The sequence below is a fragment of the Sorex fumeus genome, unplaced genomic scaffold (assembly GCF_029834395.1).
Source record: "Sorex fumeus unplaced genomic scaffold, SorFum_2.1 ptg000030l, whole genome shotgun sequence".
Classification (NCBI taxonomy): Eukaryota; Metazoa; Chordata; class Mammalia; order Eulipotyphla; family Soricidae; genus Sorex; species Sorex fumeus.
The window spans coordinates 8,029,042-8,053,993 of record NW_026606087.1 but is presented as its reverse complement, the minus strand read 5'-3'; the positions used below and the strand labels follow the sequence as shown (position 1 = coordinate 8,053,993).

Sequence of the window (24,952 nt, the reverse complement as noted above, 5' to 3'; positions counted from 1 at the left end):
TACAGTTACTGCCCCTGTCAGTTGGACTATTATGCTGCATCAGTACCAGTCTTCAGCCACTATGAACCCTGGATCAGAGTGCAGGTTAGCTAAACCTTGGTGCTATAGCAGCTTTTAGGGCACTGGTGACCATTAAATGCCCTGTTTACTGTTCTCATCTAGGTGTATGAAATTCAGACTCACAAACATCAGTTTGATCTTGCAAACATTTAAGAAATCCTTACAAGGCCTCCCTAGTTGCAAGAGTCATAGGCACCAGCAGAGTTCCAGATATCACCTTGATAATGTTAACAGGAGCAAGCACAGGATCATTGCTCAGGCAGTTAGAACTCAGAAATACACATTCCTACAAGGCATCAGGAATAATGAGCAGGGAAAGAAAAATAGGAATTAAGCTATAGGGATAGGGACAGATGACCATAAATTCCTTAACTACATTGGAACTTTCTAAATTGCCCTAGGATGACTTTAGAACAATACTTTCAATGAAAAAACTCATCCAAATAGAAATGAAAGAGGAAAAGAATACAGTACAGAACTCAGTAAGAGAATTGAAGAAGCTGAAAAATTAAATCAGTGACTCTCAAGATAAGGTAGACAACATTATCAGTAGAAAAGAGGTAATAAAAAGGGATTTTTTTCAAATGAAGAAAGTGTAAAAGATATAACTGAAAAAATTGAAAAAATCACCAAGATTCTCAATGACGGAGGGAGGGAGTGAGGAAGGGAGGGAGGGGAGAGGGGAGAGAGAGAGAGAGAGAGAGAGAGAGAGAGAGAGAGAGAGAGAGATTTCTTGAAGTGGCAAGACAGAAGCTAAGTCTCATATATAAGGAAGACATGACATCCTGAGATTCAAATGAGTCTTATCAAGTTAAACTCTACAAGCCGGAAGAGAATAAAAGACACATTTCAAGTACTGAATGACAGGGCCAAAGAGATAACACAGCAAGTAAGTCACCTGTCTTGCATGCAGCTGAGCTGGGTTCAATCCTTAGCACCATATATGGTCCAGAACCCTACAAGCAGTGATCCCTCAGTGCAGAACCAGGAGTAAGCCTGGAGCACAACCAGGTATGACCCCAAAACCAAAACAACAACCAACTAGGAAAAAAAAACCATTGAACAAAAAGAACCTCCAATCAAGAATTGTCTACTCTGCAAGGTTATCTTTCAGATCTGAGGGGGTGATAAAAACATTCTCAGAAAAACAACAGCTGAGTGCATCTGTTACAGCAAAACCAACTCTGCAAGGAATACCCAACAGCTTACAATAAGAAGCAAATGATGAATAGCAAAACAACCAAAATCTCACAGAAAAATGCCAACAAAAACCTATCAATGATTTCTATAAATGTCAACATCTTGAATCATCAAAAGGCAAGAAGTGGCATGATGGATCAGAAAACAAAATCCAACCTTTTGCTTCTTTCGAAAGACACACTTGAACTCTCACAACAAACTCAGGCTTAGAGTTAAAGGTTGGGAAATAAGTACACAGGCTAATAACAGACTGAAACAAGCAGAAGGCCATATTTATAACAGACCAAATAAAGTTCACGCTACAGAAAGCAATGAGATAGGGATGAATTATTTAAGGGAATAACAGTTCTAAAGACTTAACTCCCCTCCTCACATTTTACTGAAGTGTTGTGATTTGCAATACTGTTTATAATAGCTTCATTCATATACCAGTTCAACACCACACACATCACCAGAGAGCCACTTCCCTCCATCAATATCCCAATGGTCCCTCCTACCCATTCCTTCCCACTCCACAGACTCAGTTCTATGAACCATCTCTTCAGGTCTGTTGTCTGCCTTTGGTCATTTGTTGCTCTCTTACTGTGTATCTTGATGATCCTATATCAGAAAGCTCATTTGTCCCATCTTTCCTTTTCTGGTTCTGAGGAGATAATATAGCAAGTAGGGTGCTTGCCTTGCATGCCATGAACCTCAACTCAATCGCCAACACCCCCTATGGTCCGCTGAGCTCCACAAGGAATCTGAGCACAATAAGCCCTGAGAATCATCAGGTTTGGCCACCCTCAAAACAATCTGTCTCTTTCCTTCTGACTTCACTCAGCATGATACTGTCTGGTTCCATCCACAAAGCCATAAATGGCATGATTTCACCATTTATTACAGTTGCATAGTATTTTTTTGTGCAATTATACCACATTTTAAAAACCCAATTATTTTGATATTTGGGTTGTTTTCCTATCCTGGTGATTTTGTACAGAGGCTGTAAAGAACAGAGGTGTTTATATATAGTTTTCAATTAATGCTTTTGTGTTTTAGGGGTAGATGACATGAAGTAGTATTGCTGGGTCAAGTTTTAGACATACAACGATCTGTCACCAATCCCATCATTAGAGTCAACTTGCTCCACCAGTGTTCCTCAGTTACTCCCTATCTCTCAAGTCTGCCACCTTGACAGGTACATTTTAGAATCTGGTTGTAGTTTGGATCTCATGTTTTTTCAATGTTGTTGACTCTGGTTTGGATATGTAGCAATGTCACTGATGTACCCAGGACCCTTCACCCCTGTCTTCCAACTTCTTTACTTCTCACCCATCTCTTCTTACTCCTCCCTTGACATCTTTCCTTCCCTGACCTTATGCTCTCCATACTCTGGGGTCAAGTGTGATCTAGGCATCCCTCCCATTTAATATACTGCATTGCTATGTCCAGTAATTCCTTATGCCACAAATAAACAAGATCATCCTGCGTTTATCTCTCTTCTTCTGGCTTACTTCATTTAACATATCTTCCAGTTCTATCCACAATGCAGTGAGTTGCATGATTTCATCATTGCTTATAGCAGCACAGTATTCCACTGTACATACGTAACGAATCTTCAAAATACACTCGTTTATTGCTGGGCACCTAGGCTGAATTCATATCCTAACTACTGTACTGAGTACAATGAATAGTGGTGTGCAGATATCCTTTTGAAGGAATATTTTTGTGTCCTGGGGGAAGATACCTAGAAGTGGAATTGCTAGGTCATACAGCAACTTAATTCTTAGATTGACTGATAAATCTGTACTGCTTTCCACAGGGTTGAGCCAGACAATATTTCTACCAGTGGATGAGAGTTCATTTTCACTACATCCACACTAATACAGATTGTTCCCAGTATTTTTCTGCTATTTTCACTGATGTGAAATGATGTCACATTGTCATACTGAATTGGATTTCCCTAATAATAAATGCTGAACGAACATTGTTTTCATGTCCTCATAGGATTTTTGGATTGTTTTGTGTTTGTTGTTATTGTTGATATTTGTGAGTACCTTATAAATCTTGGATAACAACCTTTTGTCTAATGTGTTGAGTGTGTGTGTTTTATTCCATTCAGTTAATGGTCTTTCAGTTAATGGTCTTTCATTTTTAGCCCTTGTTTCTTTTGCCATTCAGTAACTCTTTAGTTTTATGTAGTCCCATTTTTATTCTTTTCCTTTGCCAATGGCATCACATCACTGAAGATATCTTTTTAAAATTTTATTTTAATAAAATTTTTCACAATAATTCATTACATTTAATATTCAAACACTAATCCCACCATCATTGCACCTTCCCACCACCATATTTCCACCCCAAATTCCAAAACGTGTCCTCCAAAGCTGAAATGAAACCATTAATTTCGTATTTCTTGTTATGAATAAACTGCCAAACAATGGTACAATAAAGTTTCATTAGAGGAAAGTGTGTGAATATTGGTGTATTTCATTCTGGATTTCATCCTTGTATAAGAGATTACTAACATGTTTGCTAAAGCCAATCAAATGTTATATGCTACTCTTGATACAACAGTATGTAGAGTATGAGAGGGCCAGGAATTCTAAAATTTAGAATACAATTATACAAAAGATTCACTCATGGGTGAGGTCTATGTCACTCTCTTCTGGGAGCTTTATTTCTGAGTCTCTGGATCATGGCTATTGATGAGATTATATGGCGCCAGGGGCAGTTTGTGAATGTGACTACTAAGCTACTGGTAAACTTGGGAGATGAGGGGAGGAGGCTCATTCCCACTCTGAGCGAGCCTGGAGATTACTGAAGACATCTTGAAGTCCTTATCTTGGAGTATTCTGCCTATATTTTTCTAGTGTACTTTTTATTTTATTTTTGCTTTTCGGGTCACATCTGGCGATGCTCAGGGGTTACTCCTGGCTCTGCACTCAGAAATGACTCCTGGAAATGCTCAGGGGACCATTCTCAGTGTACTTTTTAGATGCTAATCTGATCTTGAGGTTTTTGATCCACTTTGAATTGGCTTTTGTGTAAGGTATAAAAATCCAGGTATGAATCCAGCTTAATTTTTTTTTTAATACTTGGTCATCCAATTTTCCCAACTCTATTTGTTAAAGATGTCTTTATTCCATTTCATGGTCTCAGCTCCTTTGTCAAAAATTAGCTGGCCATATATATGGGGAATCTGTCCTTGAATATCCAGTTCTGACCCACTGAGAGTCTATTCTTATCTCAGTACTGTCTTGATCATAGTAGCTTTATAGTACAGTTTCAAGTTAGGTAAGGAAAAGATTGTATGTATACATATATGTACTAGAACATTATATGTCTAAAACTATCAATAACTTTGTAAATCATGGTTCCTCGGTAAAATTAAAAAAGACTCTAAATCATGTCACACCTAGGTCCATTCCTGCATTACGTACAATAGACAATAAATAAAAACAACCCCGGTGTCCATCAACACACAATAGAATACTATTCATCTATTAGAAAAGATGAACTCTTGGAGTTAGCTGAAATTTGGAACAGTACTAGAAGGCATCACATTAACATAAGTCAGAGAAAGAACAAACAGCAAGTGATCTCACTCATCTTTATTATACAGAGAAGCAAAAAGGAATAGACTATCAAACGATGACAAACTCTTGACCTTTTATTATAAAACTGAGATTACCAAAGTCTGAGGGGTGTGGTAAAGCAGAAGAGATGAACTGGAAGTGATATAAGAACAGGGTAAAGGGACTTGGGGATCTTTTGTGGTGGTGACAATGCAGTAAGTTTATATAATAAAACTATAACTATTAACACTATTATAACCATGGTGACTAAGTTATAATTAAAATTAATCAAAAAAGTGTTCAGAAACATTAACTTAATATCAACTTAGGAACCAACTTAGCATGTGAGAAAAGGACATATATCAACACCTATGTTAGTTTTGAATAAAACAGGACACCAGGAGATGTAAAAATATTTCATGTTCATGGACTAGAATAATTAACATTGAAATGTCCATCTGCCCCAAAGGCATTATACGGATTCAATAAAATCCCCATTAAAATTCTGATGACATCCTTCAAAGACTAAGTAGAAATGCTACTAAAATTTGTACGAAATCATAAAGCTTTCCAAATACACAACACAATTCTGATAAAAAAGTTACATTTCCTGACTTTATACTATAAAGATGCAGTAATCAAAACAGTGTGGTATTGGAATAAAGCAGACTCTCAGACCAATGGAACAGAATTGAGAGCTCACAGATAAGCACTCATTTGTATGGGAAGCAAATTACGACAAAGAAGCAATATGTATGAAATGGAGCAAGGAAAGTATCTTTAACAAATGAAAAACTGGATAACCACATGCAAAAAATTCCAAAAGTGGATTCATAACATATACCCTACAAAAGTTAATTCTAACTGGATTAATCCATTAAAAATATTAAAGGAAACACAGAACTCTCCAGGATATGGAACCAGATGACCTTCAATGATTTGACTCCACTGGCAAAGACAACAAAATCAAAATATGAACAAATGGGACTATATATCACAGTAAAGTTTTTGCATGGTAAAAGAAACGTGAGCTAAACTAAGATACCCTACTGATGGGAGAAAATATCTGGCATACCATACATCAGATAAATGGCTAATATCCAAGATATATAAAGCACTCACAAAACTCAACATAAAAAAATCCTAGTAACTATCAAAAAAATAAAGAGAGGACATGAACAGAATTTCCCCACAGAAGACATACACATGGCATACACGAACGTGTTCATCACTATTTATTATCAGGGATTTGAAATTCAAAGCAATATCATCCCATACCAGTAGAATGGCATATAAGCAGGAGAAATTGATCCAAACATTACATGCAAGCTTGCGAGTGTGTGTCTGTGTGTATGTATGTATGCATGTATGTATGTATGTATCTACTTCTTTATTCACATGGTCCCCTGAACATAGCCAGGAATGATAGTGAACACAGAGCTGGGAGTAAGCCAAAGCCCTCCAAAACCAGAAGAAGCAAAAAGGAGTATTTATGTGACAAAAGCATGAAGTTAATTTTAGGAAAGTATCTCTGAGGAGGATGATAATTGAATGGTTTTGGTCAAAAGAATGACATGGTTGGATTTATATTTCTAAGATGCGACTGGAAGTTTCCTTGATAACTGAATTAATTATGGGAAGAAGTGGAAGCAGAGAAAACGATAAGAATCATCAAGATCTTAGATTGCCCATGGCTTAGAAAACATTTCTTTAGTTTATACATACAAATATGTTTACATACTTCAGCCTACCAATTCAATACTAACATTTATCTTCTAGACTCTCCAAAATTTTCAGGTTATGTGCAACTTCAGTGAGCAACAGCATATCACCAAAAGAGAATGATTTCCCTTCTGGATGTAGTTCAGCAGGGATATCATATGCGTTCTCCCTGCCCACCCCCGTCCCCCAACCCCTCCAGTGGAGGGCCTATATTATTCTTTGAGGGCAGAAAATACACAGGTTTCTCATTCCCTCTAGAACATAAGACTATGTGACTTCTCTTGTTTACCATGATATCCCTGTGTCCTGACAACTGAACTCAGAGGTCACCAGACTCATTTGTCCTACAGCTCCCTTTGCAGAAAGTATAGATACTCTGTGCCCTCTCCCTTAGAAATCAGCTTTCTTAAAAACAAAAACACATTCTCTTTATTTGGGTGGGGGAATTTGGGCCACACATGCCTGTATTTAGGGATAACTGGTGGTGCTCAGAAGACCATTAAAAAAAAAAGAGTTACAAGTGACAGTGTGCTCATAAGGAAAACGTGCAGCTTGTTCATCTCTAAGTGAATATCCAAACCAAAGCCAACTGCAAAAAAAATGTTACAAGAAGAATTTTACCACCCACTCCCTTTAAAAAATGAAAAGGGGCTGCACCCAATTAGCTGTGATTCATTAAATGTCTTCAGTTAAACATTCATGTTGTATTTAGTTCCACCTCCCACTATTGCAGGATCGGAAGCAAAGAGGGAGGTAACTACCCAAATGTCAAATCCCTGCCGTCAGTCTCATGCCTTCAAAAATAGCCAGTGGACGTAAACCGAGGCAAAGAACACAGGACCTTTCTTCTGCAACCTAGGGATCCCTCATGAGATACTAGCTTTTTCCTTCCAGGCAGTGTTTCCTCTGGATGGTCTGCAACTGACATGGTGCTTGAAAAAAAGATGTACATTTCATTCCACAAAGGAGGTACAGAACTTCCTCCTCCTATAAGACTATTAGACTCACTACTATTTAAAGAAGATACTATTAGGATCCAGAAAGATAGTACACCTGTGAAGGCTATAGCTTAGTTTGCAGCTAACTCAGGTCTGATCCCCACTACAGACTGTCTCTCCTGAGAACTGCCAGGAGTGATCCCTGAGTGCAGAGCAAAGAGTAAGTAAGCCCTGGGCACAGCCAGATCTGGTTTCAAAATTGTGCCCTCGTCCCAACCCAAAGCAAAGCTAAACAAAAAAACCCCCTAAAAGATAATAGACAAAAGCATAACTGATCTCTAAAGCATAATTAAAATTCCCCATGTAATATATTATTTATAAATCATTGCTGTTTGCACTATAAATCAAACACTATGGACTAGTCAATAAAAGGAGTTTCAGAGAAGTGGGTGAGGATTTCAGCTAAGAGTAGTTACTAGCGTTCCACCAGAAAAAAATTTGTTTGTGACTTAAATTAGTCATAAAGGGAATCTGGCATTAAATAAAGAATAGCTCAGAGTTAACTCAATTCTACTGAAATCAGCTCAAAGTTTTATTGTATTCATGGGGGCTGAGCACATTCTTTCATCCCATCATTCACCTCAAAGTTCAGCATTGTTTTCTATGTATCATATACAATATTTTATTATTAAAATATAAAAAGTTTTCTGAAACTTAAGTTAAAATAGTTTTGAATATAGCTTAATTTTTTGATTTGATATCTTGGCTGAGCCAGGTTTGCTTCCTCTGTCCCTCTCGGAGAGCCTGGCAAGCTACCGAGAGTATCTCACCCACACAGCAAAGCCTGGCAAGCTACTCCTGAGGTATTCAAAATGCCAAACACAGTAACGACCAGTCTCACAATGGAGACATTACTGGCTCTGCTCAAGCAAATTGATGAACAATGGGAGGACAGTGCTACAGTGCATCTTTGTGAGCAAATTTTTATTTCATGTTTAATTCCAACTACCAAACAAAACCACTAAGTACCAAAAACACAAACGAAACATTATACCAAGATTTCATACCCAGTTTATTATTTTTTTTGTTTCCTTTTGTTTGTTTTTTTTTTTTTTTGGCCACACCTGGAGATGCTCAGGGTTAACTCCTGGCTCTACACACAAGAATTATTCTCAGCGGTTTTCAGGGATCCATAGGGGATGATGGGGATCGAACCTGGGTTGACTGCATGCAAGGTAAGTACTTACCCATTGTACTGTAGCCCTGGCCCCTGTACTCTGTTTTCTAAAACCTAGATATGCTTCAGATAAGCTAAATATTTATATGAGAAGTCAGACCCTTTCTTAGAGAAGAATAATAGTATTTGTAAGATGAACAAACTAGCAGTTATTTTTATCCCATATAGACGCATTTAGCATAGTTAATTAGCATAGTTCCTTTTATATGGGAATGAATAAAACTATGATTATTTTTATGGTTAGTCCAAATTACAGACTACATAGAAACTTGTAAGTAAAATATAGTCTGCTGAGAAGTCAGATTAAAATATAAACTACTATTTGTTAGATTAATAAATTGGGGGGAAAGGTCATCAAACACCTCATTATGTAGATCATTTTCAAGAATATATATATGTTTGAGGTTTGGGGCCACACCCAGTGGTACTGCGGGTCTACTCCTGGCTCTGGCCTCAGAGATCACTACTGCAGGACTTGGGAACCATGTCTGTTGTTGGGGCTCCAACCTGGGCCACTTGCAAGCAAGGCAAGACCCTACTCACTGTAGTATTGATTCAACTCTTTCCAGGAATGTTTTCAGGGGTCATATGGCAGTAATATGTACTACTGTACAAGAAGGGAGACATCCATGACACTGGCAACCATCCCCGATCTGCCTGTTGTCTGTCATCTACAAGCTGTTCACTCAAGTCATCCTGAATAGGATTGGCAGAACACTACATGAAGGACAACCATGCAAGCAAGCTGGGTTCCGAAAAGGATTCAGCACAACCGACCATATCCACATGATAACCAAGCTCACTGAGGTTTCTCAGGAGTTCAAGATGCTGCTCTAATGTTCATTGATTTAAAGAGGCTTTTGATTCTGTTGAGACTGAAGCAGTCATCGAAGCCCTAGCCAGACAGGGCATTCAAATTCAATACATCAGGATCCTCTGTGAACTGTATTACAGAATCACTACCAGGATCTCACCATTCTACAAGGAAGTGATCTTGATGTCAAGAGAGTGGTTCGGCAGGGTGATACCATTTCACCCAAACTCTTCAGTGCCACCCTCAAGAACGTCATGCGATGACTGGAACGGGAAGGAATGGGAGTGAAGATAGACGGTCAGCAACTATACCACCTCTACTTCGCTGATGACATCGTTCTAATAACATCAAACATTAGCCAACTGGCACAAATGCTGGTCAACTTCAACCTTCAGTGTGGAAAGGTCGGACTACAGCTGAATCTCATAAAGACAATGTTTATGAGAAATGGTCTCGTTCCTGACGTTCCATTCACTCTCACTGGAATGAACATCTCTGAATGCAACAGTTACGTTTACCTACGTCGAGAATTCAACATGACGAATGATCTGGCACCTGAGTTGCGCAGGAGGAAGAGAGCGGTTTGGAATGCCTTCACAAGCATCGAAGAAAGAGCTAAGAGGACCAAGAACCTCTGGCTCCAAGCACATCTCTTCGACTCCACTGTTCTTCCTGCATTAACATATGCCTCAGAGACCTGGGCCCTATGAAAACAGGATGAGAACGCTATTTGGGTCTCTCAAAAAGGAACTGAAAGAGTTATGCTTGGAGTATCATGCTTCACTCAATGAGAGAAAGAATCCAGAGTTCTGATCTCTGTCGATGATCAAGAATCAGGGACGCTGTCTCGTTTGTCAAGGCATCGAAAATCAGATGGCCTAGACACATAATGCGATTTGGAGATGACCACTGGACTAGAGCCGTTCCCGATTGGATTCCACGGATCTCAAAAGATAGTGTGGCCGCCCACCTACGAGATGGCCAGACTTCTTCATTAAGACCCTGAAAGATCGGTTTGAGGCACTTTATGTTCCCAGAATGAGCAGACCACCACTGGGCTACACTAGCATGCAACAGGGACCAATGGAGACATTACTGGCGCCCGCTCGAGAAAATCAATGAGTAATGGAATGTCAAGTGATCAAGTGATGGCAGTAATGTTTATAGAATTGAACTGTACTAAATTTCTTTCAAAAGAGAGAAGAAACTAGAGTTATGACAAGCTGTTTATTTATCTGAAGACTGAATAAAAGTATCTCAAGAAATAAGAAAGCTCAGAATATACCCTGCAAACACTTGTTAATTCATCACTGAAAAAAACAGAAAAAATTAAGAGTTTTTCTTGGGTTATGCAATAAATGCTATGATAGCTGCCTTATATAACTAGTATATACACAGTGCGGAATAATTCCAAACTAATCATGAGCATTCAGTTTCTCAGGAGCATCGGGTTCTCATGAGGATGAGAAGAAAGGTGAATGCATATGAAAGTGAGAATATAGTGAGAAAAGCAAGAAGAAGCTGTACTAAAGAGACGGTGAAATCAATGCTAAGTTGCTCTAAAGAACAAGAAGAAAATAATGGGAGGAAATAAAAGCGAAATACCATTTTCTGGCCATTCTAAAAATGTGCAGCACTTTTAGATCTGGCTGAGGCAAAGATATATTCCCAACAGTGTACAAGAATTCCTATTTTCTCCACATCCTTGCCAGCATCTGTCTCTGGCCATTTTTTTTTTCCTGGATAAAGGTCATTCTCACAGATGTAAGGTGATAAGTTGTTTGACTCTTATCCTTATTTTCAATGGGATTATTTGTTTTTCGGTGGTGTTGAGTTTTATAAGCTCCCTAAATATCTTGAATATCAGCCCTTTGTCAGAAGTATGGTGTGCTTTATATGCCTACATATAAAAAAGACATTTTTAATATACTAAATGACAGTTTTTTAAGAGAATTTTTTGTTTTTCACTAGAATGAGAGCCTAAATAATGCTCTTTTGTTGAAGCAAGCCCTACATTTTTTTTTTATAATTAGTGAGTCACCGTGACGTAAAATTACAGACCTACAAACTTTTGTGCTCGCATTTCAGTCATACAATGGTCGAGTATCCATCCCTCCACCAGTGCCCATTCTCCACCACCAATGGTCCCAGCATCCCTCCCATCATCCCCACCGCGTCCCTCCTCCCCCAACCCCACCTCTGTGGCAGGGAATTCCCTTTTGGCAAGCTCTACCTTTTAAAAAAAAGTTTTGGGGCTAATTTCTGATTCTGTGCTCAGGGTCACTGCTGAAGGGGCTTGGAGGACCATATGGGGTGCTAGGGACTGAACCCAGGTGAGTGCTTTGTAAGAAATGTACCATATCTGCTGCACGCCCATCCCAAGTAAGACATCTTAGCCAATAGGGCAGCATGTACATGTGGGAGGTCTTTGGAATTTGGGAAGATATCACTCTGGGGTACTTGCATTTAAGTTAAGTAGTGTATTTCTCTTTCCTCCCCAAATAAAATATAAACTATAGTGTATACCAAAGAGGAGGGTATGAGCACTCATGGGATTTTGAGTGTCAGCAACAACAGTCACACCTCAAAGAAATAGTCAAAATAATTTGTTATATTTTGATAGATTCCCAGACACTCTTCAGATTACTTAAGTATGTATTACCTAAGATACACATCACATAGGAGAAAGAATTAAACAGTGACATAGTGAAGTGGCTCACAGTTCACACTGGGAAAGGGTAATATGGTGGTGCTCAGTTTGTTTTTTTTAATTTACTTCCTTTTGTGTTTGTTTGAGTCATAACTGATGGTGCACTGGGCTATTCTTAGCTCTGTGCTCAGGACTGATTCCTACTGGTGCTCAGGGACATTACACAACGATGGGGATTGAACTGGGGCTGATTACATGCAAGGCCAGTGACTTAAACTCTCTCCAAGCTTACTTCATCTTTTTAATTAAAAAGTAATATCGTATTACAGTATCTTATGTTTCAGGAGTGCATCACTGAAAATTACATACTCATTATTAAACTCATTTTTCTTTTTGTTTTGGGGCCGCTCCAGGTGGTGGTCAAGGATTATTCTTGGCTCTGAGCTCAAGGATCATTCCTGGTGAGACTTGGGGAACTATATGGGATTCCAGTGATCAGATTCAGGTTAGCTGTGTGCAAGGCAAGTGCTCCAACTGCTGAACTGTTTCTCCTGCCCCTCAATGTTATCTTTCAACATACAATTGATCCCTTTGTCACACTTCACCTTTTCTTTACCTTTGCCCTTTCTTCCTTTCCTTCTGGTAATTTATAATTGGTCTTATAGTCAAAAAGTTTCTTTATTTTTCATTCAGTTAATCTTCGTATTTTATCTACATGCTATGTATAAGTGAAATCATATGGTGTTTTGTCTTTTTCTGTCTGATTAATTTCACTAACCATAATATTCTCTATATCCACCAATGTTGCAAATGGCAGAATTTCAACTTTTTCAAAAATAGAGGCAGGGAGGTATTTGACTCAGTAGTTGAGAGCAAGCCCCAAAAGTCTCCATGTGTAAGTCCCTGAGTTCGAACCCTGGTACTGTAAAACAAACAAAAGTAGTTGAATTGTGTTACACACTGTATAAATGCTACATTTTCTTTATCTATTTGCTAGTTAATGGGCATCTGTTTCCAGTTCTTGGCTATTGTAAACAATGCTGTATTAATATGAGTCATATATCTGTTCCAAATAGTCTTTCATGGTTTGCTATTGGTAAATACCCAGAATGGGACAATTTCATAAATTCACATGGAATTTCTATGTTTAATTTTTCAAAGGAACCTCCATGCTGCTTTCCATATGGTTGTGTTAATTTACATTCCCATCAACAACTTACAAAGGGTTGTCTTCTCTCTATATTCTCTCCAACACTTGTTTCTTGCCTTTTGGATAATAGCCCATCTCAAAAGTGTGAGGTTATGTCTCACTGTATACATTAAAGGGTGTAACAATTTCAACTTTATTATTTTTTGCTTACTTTTTAACTCTTTTTCTTTCAAAAAAGTAATATTTATATAAGAAACCCTGCTGCCAACTTCACATTATTTTGGTTTTCTTAATTTAACAAAGATTATTTTTGAGTAAAAAGAATAATGTGAACAAAAATTAACCCAGTATTATTTGTTAACTATGAAATGTTAACAATAGCTGATTAATGGTTATTAAGGGCATTATATAGTATGTTTCTGGAGGGTAAAGACTGTGTGCAACTATTCATCTATAACTTTTCAACACACACAAGTACAGGCTTAATATACCTAAAAGACTCCTTTATCATCTGCCAAACTAAGAAGAAAAGCACTATATAAATAGTTAATATGATAAATCTGTGAAACATTACAGTATTTTTTCCAAGAAAGTAATTTGAACAATTTAAACCTGGCTGTTAAGGTTTTCTGAAAAGCTTTATAAGTTAAATCATGAATTACAACTTATTAAAAGTGGCAGGGAACCAGAGAGGAACAAGACCTAAATTTTTGGGTTTGTGACATAACATTTCCAAGGAGCTAAGATAATACAACAAGTGGAACACCTTGGATACTCTTATACTAAGTTAAATTCTAAAAGAATGAGCTGGAGAGATAATACAGGAGGTAAGGCATTTGCCTTGCAGACAGTTGCATTGACCATAATCCTGATTCAAATCTTTAGCACTGTTGGTCTCCTGAACAAACCCAGGGGTCACTCCCGGGCACAAATCAAGGAACAGTCTGTGAATAACTGTTCAGTGGGTAAGCAAATAAAGAAAGTGAAACAACAAAAGATGTCTCTGAGCTATAGTACAGAAGTAAGGCAACTGCTTTGCATGCAGATGACCTGAATTCAATCTTAGTATTATATTTGGGTTCTAGGGAGTGATTCCTGAGCACAGAGTTAGGAGTTACTCTTAAGCACAGCTGTATGTGGTTCCTGAATAAAAAAAAAGATAACATCATATTTCATCTGTGTCAAAATATTTAAGAGCACTAAAATATTTTGCTCTTTTAGTAATAGTAAACATGTCTTAAAAAGACATATATATATATATATATATATATATATTTGGAGGGGTAGGGCATACCCACTGATGCTAAGGAGCATTGGTTCTGTACTCAAGGATAACTCCTAGTAGTGCTGGGGGACAATATGCAGTGCCAGCATGCAAGGCAAGTGCCTAAGTCTCTTAGGCATTTTTTGGGAAAAGAAGATCTATATGGAATTATTAAAATACTAGGGAGCCGAGAAGATAGTACAATAGACTGGAAACACATATTTAAAATATGTAGGAGGCCCAGGTTTAATTTTTGTCACCATGTGGTCCCTCAAGCACTTCTAGGAGCAAATTCTAAGAAAGAGCCCTTCAGGTTGTGCTTCCCGCCCCCGGCCCCCACCCTAACCAAGATAGTTAGGGAACAGGGCAATAGCTCAAAGGGCTGCTGTGCACACAAGTCTGATCCACACCATACATGCTTTGCCACCCCAGCACTGCCTATCACTAGTAGCCCTGCACATTATGGGGTTACCCTGGTAGCTCCTGGCTGCTGGGTCCAAGCAGTATCAAATCACCATGACAGGCTGAGTATCCCTGGGGGTGGTATCCAGACCCCTGAACACTGCTTGGGGCGGGGGGTGCACACTGCTCCCTGTGCCCCTTTAGGTCAATGGACTATATGCTTAATTAGGGAGATGGAAAGTTCTCTGAAAAAATAAATTTTAAGTGCAAGAAAGCACCAATGGTTGGGCTATTTAGATAAACATAATTAGTTAATTTTATCTGTACAGATGGGAATAACACATGATACTTCTCACCCCTCAAAAAACCAACTGTCAGAAGACATGAGGTGGAGGAAAAAAGGAACTTTTAGCTACACCTTTTTGTACTATCTGAATTTTTGTACTATTTAAACATGCCTTACGTATTTTTTGTTTAATGAAATGTCCATCTGGTTGATGGAATTATGGGTCAGTTTGGCTTTTTTTAACCATGAGTTCTTATTAGAAATATTAGTGGTCATGTGATTTATTCACAAATCTGCCCTCCTTATAATTTTATGTTCAGATGCTCAACAGCTTGTTACAATAAAGAAAAAGATTAACAAATAATACTAAAATATTTTCAAAGTAAGTTTAAATAAGACAAATGAACCCATCCTCTGAATAAATTTGGGGGTTTATACTGGCTAAACTAGTGTAAGGATAGTTCATTTGTAATTTATGGCCGAGATAATACAATCTATAGAAATTTTCCTGAATTAATAAATCTATAACCTTCCCCAAGTCTGTATTTTGTTATCAAATAGTTCACAGAGGCTAAATATCAGATGTGTTACATTAACTGCAAGATGGCATTCACCCAGCCCAAACAAACTTTGTTTATACTGCACTTTCTTGTGCTGGGATAATGATATAGTTTACCATTAATTTGCTTTTAGATGGAAAAAATGAGCTAAAAATTGTAAGTGATTTGTGTCACTTGAGAAATTGACTTTCTTCCTTTTTTTTGAATGGGGTTTAGGTAGTGGTCAGGGGCTCTGTGTTTAGGGGTCATTCCTGGTGCTGTTTGGGGGATCAGATGTGGTTCTAGAAACCGAACTTGGTTTGGCACCTTAACCCCCTACTGCTGCTCCTGCCCACGAGCAATTCAGCTTCTATTGCTAAGTTTTATTTTCCATTACTTTTTATGCATTTCTACCTAACAACCAAATATTAAAAATATGTTATGCGGGGAAATGGAAAAATTGTGAATGCCATTTTATTTAGGGGGAAAATCCAAATTATTATGATAAAGTACGAAGTTTTCTAGCTACCCTGAGATACTAAGTCCAATGGGTGGATTAGAAACTAGGAGCTCCTGGTTTATTTTTATTATAGTGCACTGTACTATGCTCTGCTACACTATACAATACACCTACTGTGCTATATTGTATACCTACTATCCTATACTATACACCTACTATCCTATACTATGCCCTTCTATACTGTACAACACTGTATTGTACTATGCCGTGCCATGATATGCTGTCTCTCTGGCCCGTGGGTGTGGTGGTTGGCACCTTACTCCTTGTGCAACACTGCCTCATCCAGTCTCATCCCCTGGGAGCCACCGCTGCCCCCTCACATGCTACAGTGGTAGGGCGTCTGCCTTGTAAGCTGCTGGCCCGGCCGAGCCAGGTTCGATTCCTCCGCCCCTCTTGGGGAGCCTGGCAAGCTACCGAGAGTATCTAGCCCGCACGGCAAAGCCTGGCAAGCTACCCGTGACGTATTCGATATGCCAAACACAGTAACAACAAGTCTCACAATGAGACGTTACTGGGCCTGCTCAAGCAAATCGATGAACAACGGGAGGACAGTGCTACAGAGCTATGTATAGTGTTCTCAGAGAAATGAGCTGAAGGAGTGGGGAGTTTAGAAAAAAAAACTAGATATAATACAGTGAAAGAAAACTGGGGTAGATGCAGAGCTGGCCGAAGCCAGGGAGGAAGACCTAAAGATGACCAGGATCTGGTCAGTTTTTATGCATAAAAATTCATTTGTTTAACATTTTGAGATTTATGTTTGTTTCCTGAGCATGCTTTCCAGTTCTCTGAAGTTAAGAACCGCACAGATTTCATTTTCTATTTTAGAAGAGAACGGGAAATAGTCACTACTAGGATGAAATAAGGCTATTTACTGAATTATAGTAGAGTAAAAGCTCTGTTGATGGATGACTTTTGAGTAAGAGTCAGAGTGAACAGATGAGATGAGCGAATTTTTTTTTTCTTAAAAATTTTTGCTGTACGGGAGTATGGTGCCACCAGCAGGTCAATCTGTACCTGTGAGGCAAGTGCATCAGCAGCCTGATGGCGCCTTCAGACTTCCAGATACCCCAAAATTGCTTCTGTGCCTTTGGCCAGACTCCAAAAACTTGGGGCAAAGTTTACCAAGAAAGTAAACGGCCAAAAGTTAGGTATGTGGGAGACACACCCACAAACCACCTCTGGCTCAGCTATATAATTGGAGGCATGGCCTCTCTGGTTCCTGATCGAACTGCTTAATGGCCATGATCCCAGAGACTTAGAAACAAATCTCGAAACCCAGCGGCTTTAGGCAGAAAAGCGTCCGGTCCCTGCAGTAGGTTACCAGTGCTGGGCCAACCCAGGTGGGAATAGGTTTCGTGCCTTGGCCTGTTCCCACTGGCAGCCCAGTGGCCACCATCCTTCAGAGGCCACTGGATAGTCAGGTTTGGGCCCCCAGTGACGAGACACGCAGGGCCTCACGGGATGGGGGTGGAGCCGGTCCTGTCCTCCCCACCCCAACGAGACCCCAAGTCATCGCACACAAACGGCCTCTCTGGCTCCTGATCAAGCTGCTCAACGGCCATGATCCCAGAGACTCGGGAGCAAATCTCGAAACCCAGTGGCTTTTGGCAGAAATCCCTCCAGATTTAAGTGTTAAAATTTTGGAATTTCAAAATCACATGGCCCTACTGCAGCCATGTGACGTCATATGTTATTTGTAACCAGCAATAGAACACAAATTGTCTATTGTTGCCTTTTCAGCAGATCTGAGTGTTGGGGTAAAATCTCAAATAATAATGGTGGTTCTGGTGTCAAAATACTGAATGTGATCAAAGTAGAGAGAGAGTAATGTGGAAATCATATGCCCCACAGGTAGGGGGAGGGTATGGTATGGGGGTATACTGCGGTTTTTGGTGGTGGAGAATGGGCACTGGTGAAGGTACGGGTGTTTCATTGTATGACCGAGACTTAGACCTGAAAGCTTTGTAACTGCTCTCACGGTGATTCAATAAATAAAATTATAAAAAATGAAAAAAAAAGTAAGGTGGAGTTCATGCACAATTCAATCAGCTAATCAGTGGCTGAATAAATAGCAGTACTCCTAAAAAAAAATTCTTTTTGCTGTAATTTAGGTAACATGGTTATAACGACATTAACATTTACTGTCTTGATGTACAGAGTTTCTGTACCTTCACCACCACCAAAGTGCCTAAGAACCTCTACAAAGCAAAGATTTAAAAATGAACTAGCACTGCACTGTCACACCTATTGTGTTCTAGAGTACCTACTAGATGCAAGAGAATGAGGCTTCATTATTAGAAATAGTGATGAAACAAGAATGATGAGTAGAACATAAAGAGTAAGAAAATACTGTCCATATCTAAGGGTTTGATCATTTCATAGCTTGGATTCTACCAGAATTGTTTCATCTGGTGCCATGTTTTCAACTAAAACAGATCTTCTAATATTTAACAAAATCTCCAGACTGAGACCCTTGAAACCTGCAGTACATTAAGGCAGAAGTCTCAGACTTCATGAAATGACTTGTATATGTAGCTGAATAGTGAGTCACCATTATTGTCAGAGGCGTATTTTTTCCTTTAGCACATTTCCTAAGGATGTATTAAATGTACCATAGAGAGTGTGTTAATTTAATTACTAACAAAGCATAGGGAAAAAATTATTTCTTTTGCCAGATTTGTTTACTGAAAACAAAACAAAACAACCTATCTCCTCCCATGCATCTCTTTATAAACATGTCTTAAAAATGCATAATATATAAAATACACAAAAGATAACACAGAAGCACGTAATAAATGACAGAATTATGAAAGATCCAGAAAAGTTTCAGAAGTGTCACAGAAATTACCAATGAAATGAAGCTTTAGTTTTTCTCCTCAATAACTTAATTTGTTTATTCTTTCATTATGCAAATATCTACTTATAGACATCTGAATATAGATGTGAATAAGCTACTATTCTAGCCTCCTTCAATTTATGTTCTGTGGTAGAGGAAAACAATCAAATGTTAATAAATAAATATATAATACAATTTCAGGTGTTATAAAGTGCAATATAAAAAGAAAGCTAGAATGGACTGGGTGGGGCTCTATCTTATATGATTTAGCAGTAAGAATTAGCGATCGCACAGTGGTAGGGCATTTACCTTACAAGCGGCCAAACATGGCCGACCCGAGTTCGATTCCTTCGCCCCTCTCGGAGAGTCCGGCAAGCTACCGAGATTATCTCGCCCGCATGGCAGAGCCTGGCAAGCTACCCGTGATGTACTTGATATGCCAAACACAGTAACAACAAGTCTCATGATGGAGACATTACTGGGCCCCTCGAGCAAATCGACGAACAATGGGAGGACCGTGACCATGATATACAAGAAATATTATACAGTCACAAACATCTTACACTCAAAGGCAAAAATTTGTGTAGTTATATTATAAACCAAATTGAATACATTTATATAAATTATAATAAGTTTATATGTAGACCAACAAAACTTACCCTATAAAAAGCACTGGTCAAAGGGAGTAATGCAGCAGCAATATTATATTCTTCTAAACTTGAACAATCCTTTAACAAAACAAAGAGAAAGACATATTTACCAGAAGCCACAAAATATATAAAAACTATCTAAGATACACTTTTACTTTGTTTGGTAAAAGTAGGATAAACTAGATCAAAAAGGAGGGCAGTTTTCTTTAATTCCAAATTGTCACTAGGGCATATTTAGATAAATTTGAGGAACAAAAGTAAGAACAAAAACCTACTACTGCTTGAGGCATATTATTTTAGAAATAAGACAAACACACTTGAAAAATGAAATTTTTGTAAACTACTGTAAGTACCGAAACTTAATTTTCTTGATGGATAAAAAATGTGTAAAATCTGTGTAATTTCTGAAGGAATTTTAACTATGATATTTCACTGAGCACAGAAGATACATGTTCTTCTAAGAGCAATACATAGATTTAAAGCAATAGCAATCAAAATTTCAGAGATATTTTTAAAGGAAACAGAACAAAAATCTCTGAAAACATTAAGTAGAAAACAAAGAACTTATAGGCGCCAGTGGTGCTTGCCTTGCATGCAGCTGACCCAAGATCAATCCCCAGTACTGGAAGAAATGATCCCTGAGCAGAGCCAGGAGTATTTATTTCTTCTAGGTGTGGCCTCAAAACAAAACAAAACAAAACAAAACAACAAAAAGGATTTATATGGAATCATGGGAGGTTTTCAATAATTAGAGCAATCCTGAGGAAGGAAAAAAGAATGGACACACCATATTACCTGATTTTAATCTCTGCTATAAAAATTGTATGGTAGTGGGGGGGGGGATGAGGGTTGGGGGGGGATGCTGGGACCCGTGGGGATGGATGACGGGCACTGGTGGAGGGATGGGCACTTGATCATTGTATAACTGAAACCCAAGCACAAAATTTGTAAGCCTATAACTGTACCTCATGGTTTTTTACTAATAAAAAAAGGAAAAAAAAAAGTTACACAGAACACTCAAATGGAACTGGAAGCCAGAAATAAACATATACCACCTCCACTATTTCTGACAAGAGATCTAAGGCTACATGATAGAGAAATAAAAGTCTCTTCAACAAATAGTACTGGAAAATTGGACAGTCACATGCAAAAGAATGAAATTGAGAGGCCAGGTGTCAGCGCAGTGGTTAGGGTGCATGCCAAGCACATGCTCAACTTGGGCTGGATTCTCGGCACCACACAGTCCCCCGAGCAATGCTGGGTGCAGCCCTGGAGACCTCGGAGCACCGCTAGATGTAGACCTAGGTACCCCTTGCACTGCTGGGGTGGCACACGTATCCCCAACACCACAATATCTAAGTAATATCATATCCTTGGACATTTGCACTGCACTGCTGTGAAAGGATTGGCTGATATAGCTGTAGGTCTCCTGGGGCCTCTTGAGCACTGCATGGAAGTCTGATTCCTCCATCCCCCCAAAACAGAAGTGAAGTTGGAATAATCCCATGTAAAAAACAATTTCAAAATGCATTAATGACCTTGATTTAAGACCCAAACCATAAAGTATATAGAAGGCAACTCCGGTGAAACATCTCATAACATTAGCACAAAGATCTTTTGGGACTTTACTGAAAAATCAAGGGAAATGATAGTAGAGATAAACAACTGGCACTATATCAGATGGAAATGCTTTTGTTTTTCAATGCAATCAAAGATATGAACATAATGAAAAGACCATACAACCTGGAAGATATTTGCACATTCTACATCTGATAAAGGGTTCATATCCAAGGTATTTAAAGAACTAATAGAATCTAACATTAAAAAAAAAAACAAGTCAGGGGCTGGAGCAATAGCACAGCAGGTAGGGCATATTTGCCTTGCACACGGCCGGCCTGGGTTCGATTCCCAGCATCCCATATTGTCCCCTGAGCACCACCAGGAGTAATTCCTGAGTGCAGAGCCAGGAGTAATCCCTGTGCATTGTACCCAAAAAAAGCAAAAAAGCAAAAAAAAAAAAAAAAAAAAAAAAAAAACCCAAGCCAAACAACCCAGTCAAAAAATGGGCAGCAGGTTTGAATAGACATTTTTACAAAGAGGACATATGCTCATTATAAGTGATCATCAGGGAAATGCAAGATAAAACCACAATTTGATATCACTTTGTAACAATGAGAACGACTTTAAAAAAAGCAATAATAAATGTTGGAGAAGGTATGGAAAAAAAAGAAAAAAAATTTTCCCATTTGGTTTTTGGTGATTTCTGGCAGTGCTCAGGGCTACTCCTGACTTTGTGCTCAGGAATAACTCCTGGGCAGGTTTGAAGAACTAAACCTAGGTTGGCTGTGTGCAGGGCAACCATTCTACCTGTGATACCTGTTATATATATGATAACACACACACAGACATACAGACAGACACAACACCCTGTTCCAAAGGAATTTTTGTACATTATTAGTGGAAATATTAATTGGTACAACTGTTTTGGAATATACTATGAAAATGTCTTTAAAAAGATAAATTATAGAATTACCAGATGATCCAGCAACCCCATGTCTGGGTATTTATCTCAGATTTGCTCGAGCGGGCCCAGTAACGTCTCCATTGGAGACTTTGTTGTTACTGTGTCTGGCATATCGAATACTCTCGGTAGCTTGCCGGGCTCCCCGAGAGGGGCGGAGGAATCGAACTTGGGTGGGCCATGTTGGCTGCATGCAAGGCAGACGCCCTACCCGCTGTGCTATCGCATTTATCTCAGATACAAAATATTAATAATACAAAGCTACATCATTTCCAATGTTTACTGTAGAACTTCTTACAAAGGCAAAAATACTGACACAAGTAAAGTATAACTGATATTAGATTGGACAAAGATGTGAAAGATTTGTAGAAAGGAATATTATTCTGCTGTTAAAAAGTGAAACCTTCCATCTGGAACAAAATGAAGCTTGAGAAGTAAAGTAAGACAAAGGAAAAAAGAGGTATTATATATTTATACCTCTTTGTGTACTAAAAAGATGTACAACTGATGGAACAACTAAAACAAAATAAGAAGACTAATCACACTAATGAAAGGAGAAAGGAGAGACTAGAGGGAGATAAAGTGGAAAAATATTATTACTGGTCAAAGGCAGCAAAAGCTATAGCTGACCTCCTCCTTAGATGTTTAGGCATAGCAATTACAGCTCCAACTGTGGACAATACAGTCATCTCCATCAAATGCAAATTCATTGTTCAATACTTACTCATATATTGGTATGAATTGATCTCAAGTTCCTGATATCAATTATCCTAGTAAAATTCCTTTTTCCAAGAAAAAAAAAAAAGAGAATTCTATAAGAGAGCTGGTAACAGACTTGAGATTTATTGACCTACGAGGCGTTTTTGCCTTTAGACACCAACTTCTGAACTTGATTGCTTTCTTTCTATTCTTGATGTGGAAGATGTGAGGTTTGTTTGTTTGTTCTTATCTTCTAGCACTAATTTGTAAGTGTGAGGGAGGGGAAGGGAGATTGAGCTTTATGGGAAAGCAGTAGGACGTTGACAGCTGCTTAAGGGCCCTGGAATCAAGAACAAGGTCCCCAAAGAATAGGGGGAAGAGTTAGGAGATCAAGTGAGAATACACCATAGATTATTAACCATAACTTTTTTTTTTAAATTGAATCACCGTGAGATACAGTTACAGTGGCAATTTCCTTCTTACTCCCTAACAGGTAGTTTCACTAGTGGCAGGGGCATGTTCTTGAGCTGGGATGTTGACTATTCTTTAGGGTGTGATGGCTGTTACTAAGAGGGAAATTGGGAGAATACTGAATAAATAAAATAAAGCATGCCATTTTTTTTTTATTAGTGAAACACCATGAGGTACAGTTATAGACTTATAAATTTTTGTGCTTGGGTTTCAGTTATACAATGATCAAGTACCCATCCCTCCACCGGTGCCCATTCTCCACCACCACGGGTCCCAGCATCCCCCCCACCCCCCATCCCCCCCGTCCCACCCTGCCTCTGTGGCAGGGCATTCCCCCTTGTTCTCTCTCTCTTCTTTTGGGTACTGTGTTTTGCAAGAGAGGCATTGAGTGGCAATCATGTTTGGTCTATAGACTACTTTTAGCAAAAGCATACCATTTTTGCTGGAATTTTAAAAACTGTAGGACTTTTCTGGGTTTTAAACTATGAAGGGAATTTGTATGCCGTATTTCCAAACCAAATATGACAAAGAACATTTTTTAGGAAAGCAGTTAAAAAATATACTTTGGAGGCCAGAGAGATATTACAGTTGGTAAGGTGCTTGCCTTTGCACATGCTGACCTGGGTTGATACCCAGCATCCCATACAGTCCCTTGAGCCTTCCAGGAGTGATTCCTTAGTGGAGATAGAAGATCTGGGTACAGCTCTGTGTATCCCAGGCAAACAAAAACAACAATGACAAAAAAAAAGAAAAAAGAAAGAAAATACATTTGGGGAAAATTATCAATTTGGACATCAAAAATATTTTAGTATAAAGGTGGGGAGTTGTGAGGAAAGAGAAGGAAGGAAGGAGGGAATAATCTGAAACAATTAGAACTCCCTTTAAAGAAAATGATAAAAATCAACCTGACTTTGAAGGCTGTCATTTTCTTGTAGTCACATTTAGACTGAGAGTCTAAATTATAGCCAGGCTGGCAAAACTGTAGACACAGGCACAGACAAATGAAACTGGAACCCTGGTCTTGTACTGTTCACACAAAAAGACTAAAAGACTTGTACATAAGTCTTGAAAGTGCAAAACTTTTAGGAGAAAACAAAAGTAGAGAACTCTCATATTGATCTTTACGATCGATTATTATTTTTTCAGTTTGACATCAAAATCAATGATGAAAAAAGCAAAAGTGAACATGTGGCACTATACCTCACAACAAAGGAAATGATCAACAAAATGAAAAGACAGCCTACAAATGAGAAAAAGAATGAAACCACATAATCATATCCTAACTACTCATATAATAAGAAAAAAATCCAAATAAAAAATAGCCCAGTGACCTAAATATTTTTCCAAAGAAAGAGTGGACATTTGGTTAAAATAAAAAAGTAACATGGTCTAGGAAATAGTACAAGGGTTTGAGTGCATGCCTTGCATGTGCTGAC

The 24,952-nt window shown here is 38.6% G+C and overlaps 1 protein-coding gene across 4 annotated transcripts in view; it reads right to left on the bottom strand.

The window, feature by feature from the left end:
- The window catches only part of SBF2 (SET binding factor 2), a 472,123-nt gene that overhangs the window by 119,326 nt on the left and 327,845 nt on the right, over positions 1-24,952 (bottom strand). For all 4 annotated transcript variants that reach the window (XM_056115864.1, XM_056115865.1, XM_056115866.1 and 1 more), the window contains exon 17: positions 19,835-19,903. In XM_056115864.1, the coding sequence (XP_055971839.1) occupies positions 19,835-19,903 (69 nt within the window). The remainder of the gene's footprint in view (positions 1-19,834; positions 19,904-24,952) is intronic.